The sequence below is a fragment of the Leptonychotes weddellii genome, chromosome 8, assembly GCF_054177405.1.
Source record: "Leptonychotes weddellii isolate Sample4059 chromosome 8, ASM5417740v2, whole genome shotgun sequence".
Classification (NCBI taxonomy): domain Eukaryota; kingdom Metazoa; phylum Chordata; class Mammalia; order Carnivora; family Phocidae; genus Leptonychotes; species Leptonychotes weddellii.
The window spans coordinates 19,117,842-19,133,676 of NC_138376.1; the positions used below are offsets into that span (position 1 = coordinate 19,117,842).

General features: G+C 42.4%; 1 protein-coding gene across 1 annotated transcript; it reads left to right on the top strand.

Annotated features, from left to right (window-relative positions):
• The first annotated feature begins 7,104 nt into the window (after positions 1-7,104).
• On the top strand, positions 7,105-15,602 carry FAM217A (family with sequence similarity 217 member A). Its single transcript, XM_081827534.1, has 7 exons — positions 7,105-7,580; positions 8,620-8,707; positions 10,550-10,634; positions 10,799-10,812; positions 11,444-11,518; positions 11,605-11,672; positions 14,134-15,602. The coding sequence occupies exons 1-7, from the start codon at positions 7,105-7,107 to the stop codon at positions 15,350-15,352; spliced, it is 2,025 nt and encodes a 674-aa protein (XP_081683660.1). The 3' UTR covers positions 15,353-15,602.
• Positions 15,603-15,835: the final 233 nt, after the last annotated feature.

Consider the following 15,835-nt stretch of genomic DNA (forward strand, 5'->3'; position numbering starts at 1 on the left):
GATGGTGGAGTCCATCGATGGGCACACTATCCAAGGGGCCATGGGTCTCAAGGACGGACCACACCCGCCATGTAGAGAGGCAGTTCTTGGGACACCTGGGTGGCTCAGTCAGTTGAGCATCCAGCTCTTGATTTCAGCTCAGGTCATGATCTCAAGGTCATGAGATCGAGCCCCCTGTGGGGCTCTGCGCTCTGCGGGGAGTGTGCTTGGGATTCTCTCTCTCTCTCTCTCTCTCTCTCCCTCTGCCCCTCTCCCTGCTCTCTCTCTCTCTCTCAAAAAAAAAAAAAAAAGCCAGTTCTTACTTGTGGCTAAAAGAAGAAGCAGTTTGCACCAAGATAAAGTGTGTGCTTGTTAAAAGAGCTCACACCACCCTCTACCCACGTACAATTTTGTTTGTCCTCTTCCCTCTTGTAAGAATAAAGTGTCTCCATCAGATGGTTTGGCAGCAGTCTGTGAAGGTTGGACAGAGTCTCAAAGGTGTGATGCAGAACCTCAGGCTGTGCGTAGTTTTTGGGTGTCTTCGGTTTGTCTAGGAGAGGAAGTTTCAGTGTGAAGTGGTTGTTCTTGGCCGTTCCCATGACCACCCGCCGGAGTTAGAGAGAAGAACAAATAAAGAATTGGAAGGGTGGAGCCCCTTGCCGTTGTTCTTTCTCCATGTTTTTCTACACCTCTGAGGAGATGCCATGGAATCCCTTTTCTGGTCTCTGATCGCTTAGCGTTCTGAGAGTCACAATGGCCCGGACCTTGTCCTGGAACCCTGAGGGCTATCCGATCTTCAAACCAGAGGAAATCAGCCAGTCAAAAACACCTTGCCAAGTCTTATAGGGATTTCAGGCAGAAACTCCGGTTTCCTGTCTGAACATGAGCAAGATCTGAGGAAAGCAGGTGCTTTCTCGAAGGGAAGAGGGGAAGCCAGTGTGCGTGCCTCCAGGGCTCTTTCTCCGGCTGGCACTCCTCACGGGCCATGCACCCTGGGTGCATGTAATTCAGACTCCACAGACCCACGGGGCCCTACGGGAGGGCGCTTACATCCACACAGTTCTCGAGCAGAACTGAAGAAAGAGCTCCATCGCCCAAAACTGCGGAAATGTCCAGATTAACACAGGTAAGAAGCCAACCTGCTGCGTATTCTCTTATCCAAACTGACAAAGGAAACAAAATGTTCAATTCTAGCTTGAGCAGCAGAAGCCATTCTTCAGCGTGGACCCCGAGCAGAAGTACTAAATCATCTTAAGCCACCACACTCGATGGCACAGCCCTGAGCCAGATAGAAGGTGCCAAGAGCTACTCCCAGATTTGGGGCAAACGTGCAAATAATAAGGGTTGTTCTAGCTACTCCTTAATCTCAGCATGCTCCACCCAAGGAGCCAGGTTCACTGTCATTGCCCTGTCCCATGCACTGGCTGGGAATCGCACCTCAAAGTGATCAGGGAGAACCATGGAAGCCAGGCATGCCAGGGCAAGAGCTGGGAGTGTTTGCCAGCTTTTTACCGAACTTAAAAACCCTTGACCAAGACTATAAAAACTTCAGGATTATATCGTAGGGTACATTAGTGCCCAGAGCGGAAGATACCAACTTTCACTTCTTAACTATTGAGTTCATTTTCCATTTGCAAACTTTAAAAAGTAAGACTTTTAAACATACACAAAAAGGTATACTTTAAATAAACTTAAAATATGATATAGAATCGGAGCCACTCGAATAGAATGTGATTCTCATAATGTCGTGGATGTTTTTGGAAAGAGAAGGGAGCTGGTGGAAGTGAGGGTGGTAGAATATTTTGATAGACGGAGACTTCTTTCTTCCAGGCAAACTTGAGTGTATTACTCTAAATATTTATATAAATCGAAAAGAACAAGCCATGTTTTAAGCCATTCAACAGGCCAAGGAAGTGATATATTAAAATTGATTCTTTATACTGCATGTAAATTGATATATAGATATATCAATATATATAAATTGATACATATATGATATATGTATACGCTATTACAATACCATTGACTATATTCCCTAAACTGCACCCTTCATCCCCACCATATGTTCTTAATCATTGCTCTGAATAGCAACTGATGGAATGTTTCTAGTTATCTGGTTTATTGACCTTGGCTGAAATCAGAAGTAGACCACAATTACGATATTTTATTTTTAAATAAACTTTATTTAATGGATGGATAAATGTCTTTTGCAATGGATAAGACTTCTCCAAGGAATCCATCTCCTTCATCTTCTCTAATCGTGCTGGAAAGAACACTGTTCAGGACCAGAGTTAACACCCCTGTGGCTAACCAGCTGTGTGATCTTGATCTCAGCCAGCCACGTCTCAGCCTGCAGAACGAATGTGCTCTGACAAAACAGATCCTTCTCTTTTGTATCTTGTTTGCGATTCGGCTTATTTCCAATTCTGTTCTTCCATGATCAATACATTTCCATTTCCACAACCACAGTGGCAACGTATTATTATTTTCTCAAAGAAAAGATGAGAGAGAATCCTCCTAAGCCCGCACTCCCTTTCTGATTGTGACAGCGAGTTGCTAGGAAGGGCCAGCCACGCCGCTCAGGTAGTAGCTCTGTGTTATTAACTAAATTGATCCCACAGCATAGCACCTGCAGGACACTGGGTTGTTTATCTAGTTAGGCTGATCTCTTATTCATGACTTTTAGGTAAACGGCAATTCCTTTTTTTGTTCCAAAGAGGGCTGTTGTGTCTCCCGAGCACCTTCCCCTTCCCCTCTGCCACAGTGGATGTGACGAGACCAGCTGGCTTCCAGAAGGCAAAGTATTCAGTAATGTTCAAAGGGAAAAGATCATCTCCAAGTTTCTTAAAGAAAGCGTTCTAAAGAGAGTGTTCCGTTCAAAGCAGATGAGGTGGGAGGCTTCCGGCCGCCGTAAGGAGGACCCAGGCTGCACCTTTCCTGGCACCAGAAAGTAAGTCTTGATCCTGAAACTTAAAACTTCCAAGTACACTGGTGATGTAAGACTAAGAAAACACGACTGCAGAGCATAGGCATTGAAGGACAGGAAGCCATAAGGCTATTCCAACTGCAGGCAGCAAGTCCTGAAGAAAAATCTAAACAGAGGTGGACATATACCATGGAGAATTTATCCAAAAGTACTGGCTACAACTTCTGCAGCCAAAGTGTCTGTTTATCTTTTGGAAAGATATTCCTGGGCATCACTATCATATTCGTTCTAGGAATGAATAGATTTTAAACAAGATCTGTTACATTTTTGCAACAAAATGGTGGTCTCCCAAACAAGGGAGTAAAAAGTTCAAGGTTAATTTTTAAAAGAGAAACACAACTTCTAACTAAAAAATATTTTTATACATATTTCCTAAAAAGAAACTGTACACACCCAAGCAAGTTAGGACATTTCAGGTAAATGCTTACAGAAATGGAGACCTAAGTCAGGGATTAAGGTAATTGGCCATGAGGGAAAGAGAAAGCTGAAGCTGCAAACAGGGGAAGCACAGGACTAGTTACCTAACCACACACAAATTGAACTGAAATCACGCAGAATTGAACTGAAATGTTTCCCACTGAATAGCATCTTATTTACTTGAGAACAAAAATGCATGCTATTAATTAGAAAATATGACCTTGACTTTCTGAAAATAGTTACATAATTACACCGAACAAGATTCCATTGCAGTAAACAGCCAGCCGTGAGGTTGACAATACAGCAGGGGCAAATAAAGGGAAGTGGGGGCAAACACATGGGTGATATAAAAGATATGAAAGGTTTTGAAAGAGGTGGACTGAACTAGAAGGATTTCCCTGCAGGGTAATTAGAAGCTAAGTAATGTAGTCACTGACATTTCTTTGCATCACCCTGGGCTAAAAAAAAAAAGGAATGTCTATCAAAGTGCTTTCCAAAAGAGTTTTCTGTGGGCCCAAATTGTCACCTCTCTCAGAGTAGGGGAAACTGAGGTGAGCAGCAAGGCATGCTTACCTACCGAGGGATTGGCCCAAGGCTTTCCTTCTTTCCACCAATTCAGACCACCTCCATGGTAATGAATGGAAGAGCGTGTTGAATGCCATGCCGAGACAGAACATCTGCCTCACCTTACCTCACTAGATTAGCTAAGAAGTACAGGTTTAAAGTAAGGCAAGCCTGATGCTACCCCTAAAACCTGAATTCCCAGAGGGGTCTTGGGGTGGCCTGAAAGGAAGGTGCATTCTGTTGGGCTAAGGATTGACATTAGGGCTGCCCCCGAGCTACTGTGGAGAACAGTCCACTGTCTAATGATTGCCCTCAAGGCTGGATGACAGCCAATCCAGACTCAAAGCCGTGGAGAGGGTGATTCTCTTCGTTGTTGCCCTTATATTGTCCACGACCACAACATCTCACGCTTACTTTTCCTCTCTCTCAGCCTTGTCTCCTCACCACCTAGACTGCATGCTCTCCTGCCGAACTCTCTACAGGGACTAGGCTGTCACTATCGTTTTTTTTTTTTTTTTAAAGATTTTATTTATTTATTTATTTTGAGAGAGAGAATGAGAGACAGAGAGCATGAGAGGTAGGAGGGTCAGCGGGAGAAGCAGACTCCCTGCTGAGCAGGGAGCCCGATGCGGGACTCGATCCCGGAACTCCAGGATCATGACCTGAGCCGAAGGCAGTTGCTTAACCAACTGAGCCACCCAGGCGCCTGCTGTCACTATCATTTTAAACCTGTAATACTAACAACTTTATCAATTCAAAAAGTGAGGGGGGGGGCATGATTTTTATGCTGATGTCAAAGCATTCAAAAAGTCTCCAGGGAAAGTAAGGAGGGTCAAGTTGATAAAGAAGGTTTTTAGGAATATGTTCTGTCAAGGAAAAATAAAAAGAGAGAGAGAGAATCTTAGAGGATGTATTTATGGAGGACAAATCTCAGAGGGACTTTAAGGGATCAGGATCAGTTCATGTTCTGAAACAAAAGGAAAACGCGGAAACCAACATGGTAACCATATCACCACAAATGTTATTTTTTGGAGTAATTAAATTAACTCGAACATTTACTGAATGCCTACTATACACCGGGTACCAGGCCAGATAGAATAAGGCCAGGCCTTGCCTTCAAGGCATCTGAAAAGATGGTGAGTGAGATATTGTAAATGAATAATTATAATGTAACAGTGAGAAAGGAATTGTAAGCAAATAAATCATAATAACCTGACAGGGATTTTGGAAGAGGAAGAGGTAGCAATGTATTCTTCCTTGAGGGGTCAAGGAGGATGATTTGTGAGCTAGATTTCTATGGATAGGACTTAACTACGTGGATAAAAGAAGGGAGGAGGAAAAAAAGGAGAAGCTATTATAGGAAAAGAAAAATGATGTATGTCCTGGAGGAGACAGAGTGTTTAGAAAAATTGCAAAATATCTGAGGTGTTGAACATGTAGGCCCTGAAAATGATAAGCAGATACTTAAAGCCTGGCTCATTCTTTGGGATTAGGAGGGCATTAGAGCAGATCTGTGCTTTTTATCAGCAGAATGGAAAACAGTCTGAAGGAGGAGGGAACCCAGGGGGGAGCCCGCCAGGGAGGCCTATGCTAATCTTATATTCATTCTCCTATATTTACTGTGCTCCAGCTATGTGCCTAGCACAGTTTTTAAAAAAAGATTTTATTTATTTGTCAGAGAGAGAGCACAAGCAGGGAGAGCAGCAGGCAGAGGGAGAAGCAGGCTCCCCACTGAGCAGGGAGCCCGATGCGGGGCTCAATCCCAGGACCCTGGGATCATGACCTGAGCCAAAGGCAGATGCTTAACTGACTGAGCCACCCAGGTGTCCCATGCCTAGCACAGTTTTAGCCTGGTGATGGGTGTTAAAGAGGGCACGTACTGAATGGAGCACTGGGTGTTACACGCAAACAATGAATCATGGAACACTACATCAAAAACAAATGATGTACTGTCTGGTGATTAACATAACATACTAAAATAAAATTAAAAAGAAAAAAGTTAAAGTGACAGGGTGTATCAGTGAACTAGACAGGCAAGATCTCTGCCCTCATTCTCTACTGGGAAGAGGCGATAGAAAAGCACACATGATTAACAAGACTGTGAGGAGTATAGAGAAGAAAATAGGGTGTTATGAAATAGAGTAATGTGGTGGAAAGGTGTCTTTGAAGTTGAGTCAGAGCCGGCCTTTCTGAGAGGAAAATGGACGTGCTGAGGAGGGAGACAGACACCTCTGGGCAGGGGATAGAGATGGGAGATAGAAGAGCTGACACACCCTTGAAATTGGGTTGGACATCTGGTTTATATGTGCATTTTCCTGGGAAGATTCTCAGAAGAGAACCTGAGATGGCCTCTCTTTCCCCCAAATGTTAAGAACCAGTGCATTTAGATGCTTAATGAAACATTTTGGGGCTTGAATTTAGATGCTTAATGAAACATTTTGGGGCTTGGATGTTCAACCCAACAGAATGCAAAAGTATCATCAGCAAAGGATTGCAAAAATGTCTTCCTCAAATGTCAATGCTTTATTATAAAGAATATCTCTGACATTTTTAGTATTCGTTTACTTACTTATACACATATATCAGTCAGAAATATGTAAGTGTTCACTTACATATTTATGTTATATATGTATGTACATAATAATGCATATATAATAATATATCCATATTATATACATGTATATATACTCCTTCCTCTGCCACCCCACACACTTATTTCAGGGAACTGAAGTCAGAGACAGGCATTTGGAGGGCAAAACTGGCCTATCATCTACATGTATCCCAGGTAGGGAAAAAAAAAAATCATCCTTTGTTCTTCCTGTTGTAACACCAATGACTGATCTGGAACGACCAGAGGTGGGCTTGCTCTCAGCTGGGATACTTTCCTTCTTCCATTTTAATTATTTAAATAGTATATACTATAAGCCCAGACAGAACTGTACATATATCCATGCGAATACATACAGCTTGCTCCGTCTAGCGCACTACACGCCCGAGCTCCTGGCTCTATTCGAACAGGGGCCAGGGACCCACTGGGCGCCACGCAGAGCTCTCAGCTCGGGGTCAGGGTCAGGGCCAGGGCGGGAGAAGGCCGGGGAAGGCCCGGCGGCCGTGACCTCCGCCCGCGCGCAGCCCCCGGGCGGCCCCCTCCACCCGCGATGGGCGAGTGGGCCGGGCCGCCGCTGAGGAGGCGCGGAGGGGCGCAGGGGCCCGGGCTCCGGCTCAGCGCCCTCCCCCGGTCGCGTCGCCCGTCCCGCGGGCCTGGCGGCCTGGTGACCCCCGAATACCGGTGGCCCCGGTGGAACGCGGCGCCGTCGCGGGCGCGGGCGCTCGATGGTAGTTGCCGGGCGACCCGGCCGCGGGGGAGGCCCGCGGAGCCGCAGCCCCGGCCGAGGTTGGCCTCGCGGGGCCCCGCCTGGGTCCCGGAGGCCCGCAGGCCGTCCAGCGCCGAGGGGGCCGTGCTCCCGGCCGGCCGCCGCCCGCTGCCCTCCCTGTCCTCCCGCCGCAGGAAGGCCGGGTCCGAGGGGGCGCCCGTCAAGCCGCTCGCCCCGCACGCGGACGGGCCGGGGCCTCGGGGCGGCAGCGCCCTCGCAGACGACGCTGAGGACGACACGTGGGCCTGCGGCGCCGTGGGGTAAGAGGCCGGGGCCCGGGGCGCCCCCGCGAGCCCCACCTGCTGTCCCCCTGCTCTGCGCTCCGCCCCCCACCCCGGGACGGAAGGCGGGAGGGGGTGCTCGCCCGCGGGCTTTGGGCCTCCCGCCTGCACCTCCCTGCTCTCCTGCCCCGCGGCTCCTTTCCCGACCCCTTGTCACGAAGGCCCCCTTGTCCTCGGGCCCCTCCTCCAGGCGCGGTGGCCTCGTCCAGGCGCCCGGTGCCCTACTCCGTGGCACACACGTGGATGGCCCCACGCAGCGCCACCTCTTCAGCAAACCCCCTCCTCCTTCATTGTTCCATCCCAGGGCCCGGCGTAGAGCAGGTGGAACTTACCTGCTCTGTACTTTCTATTTCTTCAGGTTACACCTTTCCCTCTAGGAGACAATAAATTGTAAACGATTCGCAAATATACTGATTACCGCGGTGGCTTTAATTTGTGATTCTTTCCGGATAGTCCTACCTTAATGATTGTTTTACCTGTTATCTGATAGTTTTCTGATCCTTCTACCTTAAACAGTAGCGGGCTTAGATACCATGACAGTTGGGCGTGGAAAGTAATGCTTGGCCCTGTGGGCTTTTTAGTGTCCCGGAAACACGCATGGGGTGCCTGTTCTGCCTGCGAGGTTAATCCTGCTTTCAAACGTAGCACCTGTTTTGAATAATTAAAAGAAGAGTTCATGGCCCTGCTTTATAAGTTCCAGATAATTCATCATTTTTTTTCTGATTTGTATTTTATCTTTCTGTCTGATAATGTCTCTGTTCTCACCTAAGACCTTAATATCCTAATCTTCTGTCAGATCTTACAATTTGCTTTCTCCGTGTTTTTCTTGGGGGGGGGGTCTGGTCCCCCTTGTTTCTGGCTGATTTCATATTGTTAGCCCTCCTCTGCCCTCATAGTCCCCGTTCTCCTGCACTCAAAGCATCGTTGGACCTCCTTTAGACAGGGAGCCAAAGCTCAAGCTTTTAAAACAATCGTTGTTCTACCTTACCCATAAATGTGCCTGTCACAACCTGTGTAGGATTTTAAGGAAACAGAGGACCAAAACGGGGAGAAAAAATGGTGAGAACAGTGGTACCAACCCGCGTGGGTCCAACATCTCCCATGAGGTAAGGCTAATGGCTTAACCTGAGCGTTTGGGCACCTCCCCTGGTCAAGACCTCACTCCCGCTGAATCTGCCCACATCCCTGCTGCTTTCTCTCTTTGTGAGCACTTTGTACTGAGTTTTCCTCTTGGCACATTTGGAATATCAAGTGGGAAATTTCTTTCTTTCTTTTAACAAAGGAAAAATTAACCAGCTTCTCTCCAAATCTCAAACCGGTTCTTATTGCAACTGGATTTCCTGAAAGATGCTGCCTTGCTCCCTCAGGCTGTGCTCACCTTTTTTTTTTTATTCTCTCACACATATTCTATGAGAAATGTTGGTAAGGCAGGAGGCGGTATCAGAAAGCATAATCAATTCCCAACCTGTAAGGAGTTTGCAATCTAGCGGACCTCGTGTGTAGTTGATAGCTTCCCTTACCAGTTGACAAATTTGGTTATATTAATCTTATTATATGATCTCAACTGCAGTTTTCATCAGCTTCCCTTTACGTGTCACTGTAAGGGTATTTCTGTCACATGTTATTTTGTACATTAGTGGGCCAGGATCAGAGAGCTGAAAGAAGCCTGATAATCTGTCAGGGAGGTTTTAAAAATACAAATAACTGAGACTTACCTTCATCCTACTGAGTCAGACCTTGTAGTAATTTTTTTCAAGTATTTTTATTTTTTAAAGATGTATTTATTTTATTTTAGAGAGAGCGCAAGCAAGGGGAGGGGCAGAGAGAGAGAGAAAATCTTAAGCAGATTCCACACCCAGCACGGAGCCCAACCCGGGGTTCGATCCTACGACCCTGAGATCATGACCCGAGCTGAAATCAAGAGTCAGATGCTTAACCGACTGAGCCACCCAGGTGCCCCTCAAGTATCATTTTTAAAACGCTCCCCAGGTGATTCTCACGTAGAGACTAGACCTAATTATGTGTCATCTTGGGGAGCAGGGAATTAACCTCCAGAGAAAGATAATCTGCAGCCTACCTTCCAATGTTCAGCTACCCTTCCCAGCAGGAGATAATTTTCTTGTGGGCCAATTAAATCCTCATACTGTATTTAAGCTTATTCTCCCTGTTCCTCCTCTAGTTTGCGGATGATACCTAACATTTTACTTGTGTAATTTACAAAGGCTTTTCTCTTTTGGAGATAGAAAACAACTGAGTTTGCTCTCAAAAAATTATTTTTTTTTTCTTTAATAAACTCCTCACCTCTTCATTTTCCCTATTCCAGGATAAATTGTTAATAATCCTCTCCTGCACACACTCCACATTTTTCCCCCACAGCATTCAGCACAATGTCTGGAACATAAATAGTACATATTAGTGCCTTTCCCTATTCATTTTTTGGCTTGCTTTTGAATATTTCCTGAGTGTGTTTCAATGTCTGGAGTCTAGAATGAGTAGTGGGCTGGTCAGTGTTGAGTACAATGTGAAGATTAGAGAATTTTCTTTGGTGGTTGGAAAGATTTTATAGGGTTATCAGATCTGGTGTTCAGATACAGAAAATTTGGCAAATGTGCCATTGTGTACCAGGGACACACTGAACTGGATATTTTATTATATTTTTAAAATCAATTTTGAAAACCCGTGTGTCATTATTTTTAACAAAATGAGAACGAAACCGTAAATTATTGTAAAAGCCTATCTCCTAATAGGTGTTATCAAGCTGATAATAAGTTTGATAAGAGAACACTGCATTCTTCTAAAAAATTCTGGTAGTGTCCTTATAGGAAGGGGAATGTGTCATGAAACTTTATGCCTTTCTCATACTTTAGCCACAGACATGAAAAATTATGTACTTGAGCTTTTAAAGTGTTCTTAACGTTAAGTTTATCCTAAAACAAATATTGTTTTAGAACTTGTCTCACTGGAATTTGGATTCAGAAGTACCTGCTCCTGAAAATAAAAATCTCCCACCTGGAAAGGACAGTGCAGTAGGTGGTAAGAAATCCTAGATGTGTGTATTTATATTTATAAATACTGCAAATTTATGTTCATTCATATTTATAATACGAATAACCACTCATATTAAAGGGGGTTTGTTTTTAATACAACCAGTTTTATGTAACTATTAATTGTCATTTTTTCCATACACATTCTTTCAGGCAAAATGAACAAGGTAAGGATAAATGTTTGGTTTTAAATAATTCACAAAACATTATTTTAAAATTATATGTATGTTCATTAAAAAAAATTTCTTTCTTTAAAAATTTCAATTTCATTTCTGTAGAGTTCTTCAAACAAGTCAAAGCCTTTTCTGTTCTGCAGGGCTGCAAACTGGTCATTAAGTTAACATTTTATTATATATTTTTTCAATATAAGAATACCAGAAATGGAAATTAACACTGTAGTGACTATAGTGTTTTGTAGTCATTTCCAAAAGAGAAGTAGTCTCAGCTCTGAAGATATACTGAGGCAGTTAAAATGGTTAATATTTTGTTTTGAAATAGTGAGGAAATTTATCTTTCATCTACTTTTTTGGATCAAAATATAAGACACTTAACTGTTAGTAAAATAAAGATAATCTTAATGATATTCGAGGCTCATTAGTTAACACTGTTGGTATTTGTAACTAGTTCCTGCTGAAGTCAGTAAAAACAAATGATATCTGCATGTATAAAAGGGAGTATTTTATGACTTTACAATATATTTACAATATATCTGTTGGTTAGAACAAGAACTATACATTCTTAGAACAGTAACAGGGACTAGAGATGTATTGTGTTTAAAAGTCTTCTGCTGCTTTATAGAACCATTTGGAAATTCCAATAGAGCAACTGATGCTAGAACTAAATTTGTCAGAGCATGCTCACAAAAGAACACAGGTGAGATGTTATTCATCATAATCAAAGTATTTTTTTTTAAATGCATGCAGTTACTAAAATGTTGTCCATGGTTTTTCTATTTCCAGAATAGTAAACAAGGGATATTTCAGTTATGGAGTTATCCTCTTAACGAAGGAAGTACCATGGAGAACAGGTGAGAGAATATCTATTTTCGTAACCCCCTAAATTAGTGAGATACATTTAAATGCAAATGAGTTAACTACTCATCTGAAACACCAAGAGAAAAACAACCAGAAGAAAAAGTATTGTGTGCCACTTGTGGGAAGTTATGGAAACTCACCCTAAAATAGGAAGTGGCTGGCGTACACCCCAGAGATCATCAGTATAAGAAGAATTCAGTTTCCTGTGCCCTTAACAATGAGAGTTTCCATGGATAGAGCTGGGGCTTCTTGTCGAAGGGAAAAGGAACTGTAATAGAAACTGTGATAGAAAAATAATAGTCCATGGGGCAGGAATGATTTCTGTCCCTTGCGTATATTAATTCATTTAACCATCACAATGATCCTATAAGACACTATTGTCAGCATCCCTATCTTACAGATGAGGACATTGAGTCAGGGTGACAAGGTATGTTACTTGCCCAAAGTCATACAGTGAATGAATGGCAGAACCAGATTCATGCTCTCAAGCACTACAGTATATTGTTTCTCAGAATTTACTTGGGTTTGAATTCTTATTTTTTGGTTCTTAAACTGAATGTGTGTTAGAACCAGCTGGACTGCTTCTCACAAACACAGATTACTACTATGTGGAAATTCCATTTATTGAACACTGGCTCACTTTTACATACAGTGTGTTGTTTAATGGAGATCTTGAGTTCTGGATCAGAACTAGAATTAGTTCCTCAGTTTTGTCCCCACTTTTGACAGTAGGATGGCTCATTGGTAGCAGTCTCCCAGTCAGAGGACTTTACCTCGGTGAGGCTCAGGATAAAACTCAACCTAATGCTGAAATGAGTCCAAGAAGTGCTAAAGGGACCGTAGTCACTAATGTCCCAAGGGAATGTCAGTGTGAGGGGCATAGGAAAGGCTACTTTTACTAGAATGAACTCTGCTGGGAACAAGGATTTCAAGGTAAGAGGTCAAATGAAATAAGTTGAGTTTTATCATACTAACATACAGCAAACATAAACTGAGTCAGTAGAGGGCAGTGGCTAGGATTACCAACATGGGGTGCCACCACTCAGGTTTAAATCCCCGCTCCACCACTTACCAGATGTGTGACCTTAGCCACTCTGTGCCTCAGTTCCCTTGCCCATAAAAGGTAGAAAATAAAAGCGCCTATCTTATAGGGTTGTTGTGAGGACTAAACAGAATCATGTGTTTGATAGGTATTTATTATTAATCCTGGGGAAGCCTAAGTATGTTGCAGTGTTAGAAGTCCAGGATCAGTGAAATACTCTATCACTGAAATTTTTCTCCTCAGTATGCCGTCAAGAATAAAGTACCTTTGATTTAGTGTTTAACATTTTGCAAAGTACATTCATGCAATTGTTTTGCTTCTCAGACAACCAACCCCAAGGTTGGTACGGTCATTACCATTCTGCTCACCGGTGGCAAAGGGGTTCAAACCTAGGTCCTCACCCCCAGATCCATGCTCTTTTCACTAAACAGCATGGATGCTGTCTCTTATCAATTGTAGATTTAAAATGACTTTCCCATGGTTTTACAAAAGCAAGTGCGTTTAACTAATATTTAGCTAAATCAATAAATGTTTACATTTTCTATAGAAATAAAAGTATTTTTCAAAATCCTTCAAGAACACTTTGCTGTCTTTACGGTCAACTGGCATTAAAGGAAGCAAGAAGATAATGAGACTATATATGTCAATTAATGCTTCAACTCTTCCAATGTCAGAATTTCTAATAAGCTTTTAAAAGAAACAAACTATAAACTCAGTATTCTACAACACGGCTCTTTTGCAGTTTTCATTCTAATATAGTACCTAGAAGCATTACTCATAAAATAAAAGACCCTCAGATGAAAATTACTATGGGATAATTTTTTAAATTATATAGTTTCTTTCTTTCTTTCTTTTTTTTTTTTTTTACTATGGGATAAGATTTGGTAAACATTGTTTTGCTTCCTTTTATGTTAGCACAATTTTTAAAACCACAATGGCTAAAGTAGAAGGCTTTATTGAGTAACCTAATTACATTCTTTGAGTTTCCTTTTATCTAATCTTGTGTCCGTAAATGTTTCACCATAATTTCAGTTTGAGTTGGAGAGCCCCCTTCTTAGACATCATCACTGCATGTACAATATGTTCATAGGCAAATAGATATAATTAGCCATTTTTAACCTAGTGGCCATTCATAGACACAGCTAGCCCATTTGTGGGTAGAATGATCTCGTCACCTGTGCATGCACAAAGGGGTGTCCAGTTAATATTCCCTAATCTATACTTTAAAAATGTATATAGTTTTATATAATTGGCCATATTTGGAAATGAACATATCTCTGTTACAGATAGGTACACATAGGCCATTAGGAACTAAACATTATCCAGTCTTTGATAATTTTGCTTATTATCATTTTAACAGCATTTTAATTCTAGTCAACACACCATTCACTATTTAAATCATTTTTTTAAAGGGATTTCAAGAAGTCTGCAGTGGAAACTGGCTTTAATGTAGCCAATAATCCCATGAGGCTCTTCACTCTGAACCCCGCCCTGACAAGTGCTTCGGTCGATAAGCAAGTTGGTTCTTACTCTGGCCTCCAGATACCATCGGGTCTCTGCTGGCCCTATGCTGATGGAGACTTTTTTCAGGACAGAAATGAGCCTTATGTTAATTTATGTTCAGCCGTGGAAAACAATAATGGTGAAAGTTTATCTGCCCCAAATTGGAATTTGAAATATGGAAACAGCAGTGTGGAAGAAAACTTAACAGATGAAAGTGATTTATCAGAAAATGAAAAAGCAAATGATAGTTTGCTCAGCTATTTTAAAAAGATGGACCTGAACTTAAAGCCAGAAACAATAGAAAATGTTGAGGAATCTTTCACAGAGGAACCAAGTGAAGTATTTCCATATCCTGATTTTCTCCCTTCTCCTTTCAATACTCTGGACTTGCACAAATTAGCCCTCTCAAAATCTGAAAATTGGAAAGCGACAGTGGAACCTCCCGAAAGCTCTATTGAACATTTGATAACTCGTTTACTGGAAATGGAAAGGTTACAACACATGACTATACAAAAAGAGAGGCCCAGACTTCAAACTACCTTCTGCGCTCCAGCAGCTACCGAGCGACCCTTTTCCTCCAAAGCTATCTCCAAAATGAGACAACCAAAACTTTCGGACTCTTTGAGTCTTCAGACAACTTGTGTAGATAAAAGTCGCGAAAAAAGAAAAAGCAGTTCTGGATCTTGCAAGCTTGAACAAAATGCTTCCAAATGGAATTGGAGCAATGCCGGCAATACATACAAATGGACTTCTAGACCACCGTCTCTAAAAAGTTCATCTGCCACCAAACAATTGATGGCAACTTGTGATGACATTAGGAATCTCAAAAGCTCCATTTTGAATCCATGCCAAGAACTCTCAACCAAGCCCACCACTTCCCAAACAACTCAATCGTTGGTTAAGATGGTCTCAACAAGATGTCTGCCACCAAGGTCTCCAATACCAGTTTCACCTACACCTCTCTCTTTTCCCGAAAATCACAGAGAAGACATTAAGGCACCAAGGACCAAAAAGAAACCTTATCAAAAAAACATAGAATTGAACAAACCATTCTATATTCAGAAGTTAAACTGTCTATCGCCTTCCTTTGTAGGTAAGGATAAGTGTTCACCCATTGACCAAAAATAACTTTTCTCTCCTGCATCTCAATGTGAGCAAATCTATTTCCAAGAAGCTTGGCTAAAATACGGTTCATCATGCCGAGATACAGGTATTACACACATGAATAACTTGATGTGATGTGGAGTGGAACTTGTGAAAAGCACTGCTGAGATGTCTATATATAAATCCAAGGGCTTCCATCCTGACATATTTGACAATCTTTTGCGTGTCATGTTTCAAAGGAATGTTTCACTTTGTAAACTATTCAAAAGATTATTCTTTTGTTGTGTTTCCCAGTAGAATTCCATCATCAGTAAATGCTGTAATCGACTGATTGCTGGTGTATTTTGTGTTCCATTAGAGTCTTAAGAGTACATTAGCTCTATTAGCAAATTAATTTTTTTAGTTCTTCCCGCTCTGGTACCTTTTTTTCTGTCCTTTGCTAGCTCTAAAATCTCCTTTGTCTATCATCTTGACCTATCTTTTGAGTATTTTTTTGGCCATTAAAAG